General features: G+C 35.9%; 1 protein-coding gene across 1 annotated transcript; it reads right to left on the bottom strand.

Annotated features, from left to right (window-relative positions):
* Positions 1–7,836: 7,836 nt before the first annotated feature.
* Positions 7,837–8,842, bottom strand: b3galt1b (UDP-Gal:betaGlcNAc beta 1,3-galactosyltransferase, polypeptide 1b). The gene has a single exon (XM_060827867.1). It carries the CDS (start codon positions 8,840–8,842, stop codon positions 7,862–7,864), a length of 981 nt encoding a protein of 326 aa, XP_060683850.1. The 3' UTR covers positions 7,837–7,861.
* Positions 8,843–11,150: the final 2,308 nt, after the last annotated feature.

Here is an 11,150-nt window from a genome sequence, read left to right on the forward strand (position 1 = left end):
CCTTAATCCAAAGTAACTTTCTTTTTATGTACAATGAAGCAAACTGCATGATAATGAATTACATTTGTTTAATTAGTGGCCTTGTAAGATTAGAATTTTGAAGGGTAACTATCATTACTGCACAAACTGCATTATGAAAATTCTAGTTCAGCACCAAATCTTCAGATTTTAATGTTACAAGTACTAGCATGTTCAAGTACTGTCATTGGTATGAAAAGTCTATGTACTTGATATCACACCAGCACTGAAATTCACAAACCACATTATTAATTTGTGTAGTTGGCAGAGCATCTTTTTTGGCTTGATGGCTTCATCTATTTCATGAAAAACAATACTTGTGTTGCGCTACTGCATTGTAGAAGTGTGAAATAACTAACTTTATCTGTTGCTTAAAAAAAAATCCAGATCCTTTACTCGAGTCAGTTGGTGAGAACCTTTCAGTGAAGTGAGGAAAATGGAACACCTCAAAGTTCAAAGGGGATGACACTGGGCCCATTTTTGAGAATGTTCAATTTAGAATGATCAGCTATCTCATAGGATAATGGCTCTCCATGCAGGATAACCTTTATGTATCATACTTCAGTGTCAGGCTTGCAAGGTGAGTAAAAACACAAGCTAAAATGATTGGTGAATCATATCAAACAGAAACATCCCTTTATGCCATTCGCAATAGGTAGAATATTAACTGTTGTCAATCACACTTTGCTTACTAAGTGCAAATCACAATGTCATGTATTAGATTTGACCCAGAGGGAAAAGTAGTAATAATTATAAATGAGTATCTGTTACACTGCAGCTCCATTTGAAGTACCCAGATGAGTTAAACATGTGTGTTGTTTGCAAGTTTTACTGGTTTTCCTTTTGGGACTGTTGTAATTAGAACAATGTCACCCAAGTGGATCTCATAGAATGCGTTCCTTGATAGTTAACCTGCTCCAATCAGGCACTCCTGGCTAACATATAAATAGGAGCGAGTGCAGTGTATTATTTCCCTGTCCAATTCTATTTTGATTTAACCCCTGCCTCCCCTTCCCTGTCTGATCATGCAGCATTGCCCTTTGATGTGAAGGGCACTGCTTGTCACTGGCCACTCGAGTGTTTCCTTTCTTCCTTCTGGTGGAAATTTGAATAAAGATTTGTGCACTTTGTGTCTTTCACTGTGTCTCACACCTGCACACACCCAACATCGGTGCTGGGGAAAAAATAAGCATTACCGCAGTTAGGCGGTAGTGTAGGGGTAATTAAGCAAAAAAAAAGTTAAAAAAAAACAAGAGTGTCAGAGGTTCTACAAAAAAACTTGGAGTGTCAGGAGTTCTGCTCACTCTGGGAGCTGGCTCTGAACTAGCTGGGTCAGTGTCACGTACTACACACATGTAAATAAAGGGTGACTTGGTGACAGGAAACTAGCTTTTGTGGTTATTTCAGGACATTCTACAATTGGACAGAGTTTGCTGAATAGTCCAAAATATGCCAAGATTTATGATGAATACTAATTTAAGATCATCAAGTAGGCTTGCACCATGACTTCTCTTTGCTTGCTAGAAGTTACATGTCTGTATCTGCCCTCTACAGGGGAAAAAAGAACAAGTTCAGGCATTATGCCCTTTTTAAAAATTAAACTGATTGGATAACCATAGTTCCCTGATACATTCTCCATGGCCACACCTCAATCTAACTTGACTTTTAAACCAATGAATAGCCTTTTCCTATGCAGTACACTGGCATTCTTGTGTATGTCCCAATGAGTTTTTAAAAAAAGGGATGTGAGCATCTCTGAATCGGAAAGGTCAGAATCCATCCAAAGTTGCTGCGAAGGCTGTTAAGAATCAATGACATGTCTGTGGCTCTCAAGTCACGCATAGACCAGACTAGGTAAGGATGGAAAATTTTCTTCTCTGAAGGAAATTAGTGAATCAGATGGGTTACAACAGTCAACAATGGTTACATGGTCACCTTGAGGCTAGCGTCTAAAAAATAAGTTCAAACATTTCAAAAATTATTGAATTCAAATTTCACCACCTACTGTGGTGAGTTCAAAACCATATCCTTGGAACATTGGCCTGGGGTCAATGAATTACTTACAAGCAATTTAGATAGCAAAACTGTATCAAGCAATTTCAAATAAATTTAGCATATCTTGTGGACTGTTGTAATTTTGGATGTACTGACCAGAAATCCATTAAAATTTCAATGTAATCCTTTGCATGTTATATATTTCTTATTTACATAGATTAAGGTACTGTTTTCTGCAACTCCAAGATATCTCCAAGCTCCTGTTAATTCCTGTTTCCAACAGGCCATTTTTTGTAATGTTACAACAGTGCATGTAACTACATATACCCTATCAATTGGTAAACCAATAACAAACAACCACTTCATTTAATTTTGTTCCTTATTACAAGAAACATACAATGGTTTTAAAAATTCTGCAGGTTTGACTATATTACATTGCAGGCTAATACCTGTCACATCAAAAGCAAAAAATTGTAAAAATAGTGATCGCGCAGAAAATAAATGCAGCTGTTAACTGCACTATAACTGGTATTCCAGTGTCTTCGGGCATATTTTCTAAAATAGCTTGCAAATTGGTATATAAACATACAAACATTATGAAATTATATTACCTATAACATAATATTTTATTTGATATGTGACATTAATACAAATAATGTTTTACACATTTACGCACAATAGCTATGTTACTTGATTTGTATTTTGGTTTCACACCATCTAGAAGAAAAATAGACCAAATTTTTATTAACCAGCAAAATATTTGTTCAGTATTGTGAGTTTGACCAGAAACTATAAGCCTGGATACTAGTGCAAGTAATCCCTTTATGCACTGATTTGAACTTAGTCTTGCAATGGGAGTATATATCCAGTTTATTTTAAACTGGTAAATAGCCATGCTAAAATGCCACAGAAAAGTAAATTAATACAAATAATTATAAGCACAGTAAACCCACTCAGTAATGTCCAGACTACAACTTGATAGTATCAGACACATTATTAAGGCCATAAGGAATGCAGGCTAAGTACCAAGATTCAACTTAAGGGAATTAGAATACAAATGCAGGGAGTTGTTCAATCTTTAGAACACATTTGACATATTTTGGAAGGACTCATCTTCATAACAGAAAGCATACGGAGGCACTATACAAAATGTAGCAAAAATTCATACAGCAGATGATGCAACACAGGAATATGAGCAGAGTGAAGCTTTCTTATCTAAAAAAAAATGTGAGTAAGAGGAGACTCAATAAACTGCTTCAAATTTTTAAGATGTTTAATAGCATGTTTTTATTTGTGGGTGAGTTAGAATAAAACGTATAAAAATCCAGATCAGAACAATGTTAGGAAGCATGTCTTTGCACAAGAATGGAATGACTGTAAATAATGCTGTCAATGTATGTCATTGAAATATTCACTCATGTTTGAGGGATAGCTTGATACATCCTCAAGCAAGAGGAAATAAATGTACAAGTTGTAGATAGGAAGGCATCATTTGCAGAGGGTTTATGTGGAATATAGATTCTGTGCAATTAATTCAATGGAAGGGAATTGCTTCAATGAACTGCAGAGCATAACAGACATCTTTTCCAGCTAACAATATGGTGATCAATTACAAACACATGAGTTAAGGGCAGGAGCAGGTTTTTGCCATCTCAAGTCTGCTCTGTCATTTAATAAAATCATGGCTGATTTATTTACAACCCCAAATCCAAATATGGTGCATATTGTTTCACTTACTGACATTATCTTTAAGGTACAGAAAAAAACAAGGAAATAAAATTCAGTTAAGTAGGTCTGATTTGATACTAGCATCAAAACCCATAAAATAAGTTCATTTTGTACTAAAACTTCTATGATTCTGTCATAAAGATGGCCACAATTGAAAATAAAATGCAGATTCAAATCCTTTCTCCAAAATAAAACCAGAGTTGTTAAATTCATTTGCATTACCATAATATAATTGCAATCTGAAAATGGGTTGATGTGTAAAGTTTTAAAAATTTCACTTTTGATTTATCACCTTTCCAATTGTTCAATTGTCAGGTTTAGGCCATTCAGCCGTTTGAACCTGCTCCACCATTCAATATGAGCATGGCAGATCATCCAATACCTTACACCCATTTTCTCCTCAGATATAATTCTTAGGGCTAAAGGATATAAGTTCCTCTAGAAAACATTCAATGTGTTGGCCTCGCTTGTTTTCTGTGCCAGAGAATTCCACAGACATAACATTTCTGACTGAAGAAATTTCTCATCTCTGCATTAAATGGCTGAACCCATATCTATCAACTATGATGCCTGGTTCTATACTCCCCAGTGCTCAAGAACATCCTTCCTATGTTTCTACTTCGTCTACTCCTGTTAGAATTTTATAGTTTTCTACGAGATCCCCTGCTCTTTCTTCTAAACTCCAGTGAATATAGTCCTAACCAATCCAGTCTCTCCATTTCACACTGTCCATTGCCAGAATATCCCTGTTAAGGAGACAAGAACTGCACACAATACTCCAGGTGTGGTCTCACCAAGGTCCTGCACAAGTACAGCAAGACATCCCTGCTCCTGTACTAAAATCCTGTTAAGAATGCTAATATAGCATTTGCCTTCTTCACTGCCTGCTGCCTTTCAGCAAATTTAGCCAAATAATTTAAAGATTTTATTGCCATATGATTTGTGCAAGTGTATGCAATACGTAGCAGAAAGTGAGGACTGCAGATGCTGGAGATCAGAGTTGAAGAGTGTGGCGCTGGAAAAGCACAGCCAGTCAGGCAGCATCTGAAGAGGAGGAGACTCGCCATTTTGGGCATAAGCTTTTTATACCTGATGAAAGGCTTATGCCCGAAATGTCGATTCTCCGGCTCCTCAGATGCGCTTTTCCAGTGTCACACTCTTCAACCATGTATGCAATACATAGCCTATATATTGTAACCAAACCATAATTTAATTATAGCTTAAGGAGACCGATGACAGGGTTTTGGTAATTATTCCCTTCAATCTCTGTGCGACTAATTCTTAATATCAGAGTCTTTCCTGACTTTGGACAGCTACCAAATGTTGAGGACAGGAAGGGTATTTGGATAAGGAGTAAAATTGGTCAGCTGCGATGCAGGCCTACAGAAGTATCAAAGGTAGGTAAGTTTATGGCTTATGTGAGGAGCTTGTATGAGTTAGTAACAACACAGTTCTTTTCCCCAACTCTTTTAGATCACTCGAAACTTATCTTGTGGGTGGCAGCCTCCAGATGCCTCTTTATGGACCTCTGGCTTGGCCACTCTGAGAACACATGGTATGTGCTTTCACCAGTTGCTTACGAAACCTAAAATAGAAATTTTGCCTATGAATTAAATAAGTACACTCTATTGGGCTCTGAAGTGCTTGCATCTTTACATTAAAACCGCAGCATTAGATATCTAGGCTATGCTGTTTCTGCCACTGCCAAGATTAGTTATTTAACCAAGGCACAGAGGGTTACTTGGTATTCATCAGTATTTGTTTAAAGTAGGTATTCATTGCAATTTTGTATATATTTGCCATGTTGTATAGAAAAACAAACTTAGTTTCTAATCTTGCAGCAGTTTTCCATTTAAGTATGTTCTATTGGTACAATTTACGTATGTTATCTGTTTACGCTTATATTATCCTTCCAGCATTTTAAGAATAAAGCTGGATTATCTGTCGCTCAGTCAACTTTCGCCCAGTTAAATCAAATTACAATTTCCTCAACATATGGCATAGAATGATCCTCAATGATCTTTTGCACCCTTCAGAACATTATGTACCATTGACAATCATAATACAATGATAAAGATTAAAGACTTATACTTACTTAATACTTATTTGCCTAAAAATTCAATCTCAATTTTAAAAAAATGCCAGCATATAAGCAAAGGGACAGCAGAATTGGTTTGATATCACTGGTACAATTCTGTTTTAAAAATACAATTTATAAAATTGAAGCTGTGATCATTGTTATTATGAAACAAATCAGACAGCAAATTCTGGAAATGCAATTAACATCTGAGTTATTCTGTTTCTCCAAAAGTTATGTTATAACAGAGCTTCAATGAAAGTATTGAAATATGTGAAATGCTCTGATATTGAGGTACTTAACTCACTAGCTACTCATTTAACATGCCAGAAATGTTAAGATTTGTACACTCAACAGTCAATTGGTGAACAAAAATAACTGTTAAACATCACTGTCCCCTGGATCTTTAATTTTACAAGCATGCATTTGCTTCTTTTGGAGATTCATTGCAATTAAATTAAAAATAGTAAATAATTTCATTACTTCATAGAATCAATAATTATAGAAACCTACATTTCTAGATTTTAAATACCCCACTTGCAATCAAAATAACTTTATGCAGCTTTTCTAAAAAATACAAACACAAAATATAACACCCACTGGGCATTTTCAGTTTGTTTTTCTTTTAAAAGAGTGAAAAACAAAGACAGGTCTAATATACATTTCAGAATATATGTGTACTGATGAGTTTACAGCATTCTACAAAGATACCAAACCACTTTACAATCGGCTTTCAGTCAGTTCTACATTCATCCATTCAATTCCAGCCTTCTGAATTTGAATCTAATTTAGTTCACATCACAAAAATATGCATTCAAACTCAAAATCACAATACAGCCACACCTTACTTTGAACACTGAAAACTGATTTCTTGAAATGCTTAATAAATTATTATTTATTAAAACATTAAAATCTGTGCTCTCAGCTTTTTATAACTAGTCAGTTTGATAGAGGAGACAACTATGATATCATAATGTAAAGATTTTCAAACTCTCTCTTTTGTATGTACAAATACATACAGTTTGTTATGCATACGAATGCCAATGTATCAGCTTGATTTGAACACTACATTATTCAAACTGTCTTTAATTTACCATTTAGAAGATGGTAAATGTTTGAATCCTGTAACAAATTCTCAGCACAGTTTTAATGTTGGTCAAAGTTAATGTTCTTAATATTTATGTACAGACAATATAACTATTAAATCACTCAATTATCTGTTATCCAATCCATACTTAAAACACTTAATTTTCACACCACTTACAATAACTCAATATGTCAAGAAAATCAAATGCATTACAATTTATTTATCTTGATAAAACTATAATCTGACATACTTCAGTAGAATGATATCCAGTACTTTCTGTAGACCAAGAAAGATAATGCATTCAAGGCATCCAGTGCATCCTTCTTAAAGAAAGGCAGCATTACCCTTGTACAAAGAATCAAACAATTATGGATATTAGGCAGGTTTAACAAATTACACTGTACTGGATGAGTTGACCAGACTGAGTTTTACAATCCTGAACTAAACTCAATTTTCTCTGATCCACACATCACTTATATGAATGCATTTAAATAAAATACCTAATTACTAAAAGGTAAATTTAAGTTGAAAATCTTGGCATTTGCACATTCCTCTTAAGCAAGTAACATAATTATATAAGCAATAAATGTATAATAAATATCACTTCTAGCAATAACACTGTTTATCCCATGACACATATATCAATACACGATTAATTATTTTTAAATGAACTAAAACATACACCTAACTTCTTTGATTTACTTAAAATATACAGTCCAACAATAAACAAGACCATTTCAATTAATTACTATATATGATAGTAATTGCAGTCATTAACTGTTAGGTTAAGTTATTCAGCATTTATATTTGTGACATTGGGTGCCATTATAAGCAGTTTAAGTTTCTTCTCTGCTGTAAAAACATTTTAACTGCCTTAGTGAATCAAAACAGATTTTTGATTCGAGGTTGAGTGGCAACAAAAAGCATTTGTAAATCATTCATGTACTTCTGTACATTTAGCATCGAAGATGTTTTTTGCTTGACATCTCATTCCAAATCCTCTGCATTTCTTCAGGAGATATCTGGTGCACTGTAATTAGTCTACGATATCTGCACAAACTGTATGAAACCTTCCAATGATTGAAACCACTATTCTGAAAGGGATGAATGCCAAGTTTCCGCAGGCAGAGTCCAACATAGACGTCCTCAAGATGCAGCATTCTAGTATGAAGAGATGTTTTATAAATAGCTTCAGCCACATCTGTAGAAAAGACATATCCTGTGCCTGAACAGAATGGTGGGTAATTGTTGTCAGGGTATAAATCTCTCGGCATATACCACTTGCTGCGAATGTCCCTTATTGGTCCCCCATTAATAACATAGCCAGTAAAATATCTTCTCCGTGGCTTTGTGTTTGGTTTGAGTAATTTGTATATCAAATTGTCCATATTGACAAAAATATCACTGTCAGTTTTCATTACATACTTTGCTGTTGAACAAAAGTTGGCTATCCATTTCAGACCCATTAAAGTTTTCAGAGTAAGGTTATGGTAGGAATCTAGAAAGTCCTCCACAATAATGTCATGAAATATTTGGCTCTCCTGTTCAACCATCTCATTCAAAACATTGTCTGTGTTCTTTCCAAGCAGAAATAAAGTGACCAGTTGTACTCCTTTAAAGTTGTTTTCATCTCCCCATGTTTCCCTTATGGCCTGCCGTGCATCAAACTCTTTGTGTGTTGTGCTTACAAGAATCACTAAAAAAGGGCTAAGTTGCTTACATTTGTAAGGCTCATTAATAAGATAATTGAAATTATGTGGATTCAGGGAACGAGTTCGAATATTAGTAAAGCTGAAATTTTTTCTCTCAACCGCAATACGGGAAAATGAGCTGTGCCCGACATAAGATGATGAAGGACGAGTTGCACTCAAGTACCAAAGAGCACTTGCCCAGCAAACAACTGTTAAAATATATAAACATGAGACCTTCGAAGCCATTCTGATGATGTTTTTATATTATATCACATATAAGACAAAATTGATGCAGAATCAAACGGTCAATTTTTGAAGTTTATGCCATTATGTACATCATGAAAATTCAAGAAGTCTGTAAAAGCAGAAAGCTTTGCAGATTTTCTACGGTTCACAGCTTCTTCATGGCTAACTGGCGTCGTTTCTCAGGTATCTTGAAAAGAAGTGAAATTATTTCATTAATGTACAGTTCAACATTACAAGATAACCATCTGAAAACTAATGGCACTTCTTCATAAATTCCATAACTTAGTCAAATAGTGTAAATCTTTCTGAAACGTGCAACAAGGTGATTAAAATAATGCATGACAGCTTCAAACCATTGGGTTGAAGGTAGAACTGTGAAATGCAAACTCATACCTTCTCTGCACCAAAGCAAAGAACGTACCCTCCATCAGAAAGTGCCATACAAGATGCAAACATGTAATAAAGGTTTTCAACCAATTATGAATATTATGCACTATAAATCATGGGAAATATGCTCTCTTGGGCACAATTGTTCACAATGGAATATGGAGAAACTTTTCAGATTAATTTCCGATATAACTTTTTATTGGACTCTCCCACAAGGTTATCATAGCCTAGGATGGCTAGGGATCTGCATGTGGTGTGATGCACAAAGCATTACCTATCTGTAATTTTGATAATACATGCCAAAGTAATTCTTTAGCATTAACAGAAATTTGTGTTTTCTTACACGTTTTTATCGAAGTATGAACTACATTATAAATATGATATCTGTGGTATGTAAAAAGGGGTGACAATTCATGAGTGATCATTTTACAAGTGAATAGAGTCAAAGTGTATACAAACCTGTTCGAAAAGTTATCTTACTCACTAATTGTATGGAGAATATGAGGCCTGTAACAAATTAGCAAGTTGCACAATACACTGGCCTTTCATGATTTCAGGACATATGAAGTAGTTGCTAAACAACATAACATTTTGGAGGCCGAGTCACTACTGACTATAGTGAGCAAAGTCAGAAGTCACACGACATCAGGTTATAGACCAACAGGTTTATCTGAAATCAAAAGCTTTCAGTTTGCTGCTCCTTCATCAGGTGAAGTGACAAAGGAGCAGCACTCCGAAAGCTTGTGATTTCAAATAAACCTGTTGGTCTATAAACTGGTGTTGTGCGACTTCTGACTTTGCCCGTCCCAGTCCAACATCTTCCACAGCATAGTGGAGTGTAGAAGCCAGCTTGAAAGCAAAAAGGGCTGAATCTTTTTTTTTAAGACGACTATCAGTTTTGTTGAGTTTTATATAGGCTTTACATCGTGAAGTGTGCAAGATTTCTTGACATATATGACCAAATACACTTCATTCCAGACTTACCCCACCTTAATGATTCTCCTCTCACCCAATTGTAGCCCCATTCTACCTCGTGCCGTACTTGAAACAAGTCATCATTGCTGGGATATCTCAACGTTAGCCTGCTGCAGTGGCATTGTTAAAAGGATGATTGTGCAGCCAATCAAACATTGTCAGGCTGGATCTGCGCTGCAAGGTTTGTGACATTTGCCTCAGACATGGCAGACACTGGGAAATTGGTGGCTTACTTTGCAGAATTGGACCCAGAGGTATCAGTGGATGGATAGATGCAGATGCGGGACATTCTCTTGCCCAGGAGCCATGCCAGCCTGGTCTGAGATTGCCATTTGGTTCAGTGCAGTCTCACTCATCAGGAGGAATGCATTTCACTGCAGGGAAAAATGTCAGTGACCTAGAAATATCAAAACTGGGAGCAGGAGTAAGCCATTAAACATGATCATGGCTGATCAGCCATCTCAGCACACTGTACTCACATTCTTTGCTTACTCTTCGATCTCTTTAGCCCTAATAACTATATCTAACTCCTTCTTGAAAACATTCAATGTTTGGGCCTCAAGCACATTATGTTGCAGAGAATTCCACTGGCTCATTATTCTCTGGTGAAGAAATGTCTCTTCATCTCAGTTCTGAATGGCACACCTTGTATCCTTGAACCGTGACCCCTGATCCTTCCTGCATTTACCCTAACTAGTCTTGTTAGAACAGTATGGAGTTTTATGAGATCTGCCTTCCTTCTTCTAAACTCCAGTCCACAAAGTCCTTACTGACCCACTCTCTGTTCATATGTCAGTCCTGATATCCTAGCAATGTCTGAAAAACTCTTGCTGCACTCCATCCATAGCCAGAATGATCTTCCTCAGATAAGGAGAGCAAAACTGCACACATTACTTCACAGGGCACTGATGTGACCATAGGTAAGTTTGCCAATTAATTTCACCAT

Source organism: Hemiscyllium ocellatum, chromosome 7 (genome assembly GCF_020745735.1).
Source record: "Hemiscyllium ocellatum isolate sHemOce1 chromosome 7, sHemOce1.pat.X.cur, whole genome shotgun sequence".
Classification (NCBI taxonomy): Eukaryota; Metazoa; Chordata; class Chondrichthyes; order Orectolobiformes; family Hemiscylliidae; genus Hemiscyllium; species Hemiscyllium ocellatum.

What these genes read in the sequence shown, in the direction of transcription:
- b3galt1b (XM_060827867.1), bottom strand. Translation starts at nt 8,842, where the DNA reads ATGGCTTCGAAGGTCTCATGTTTATATATTTTAACAGTTGTTTGCTGG.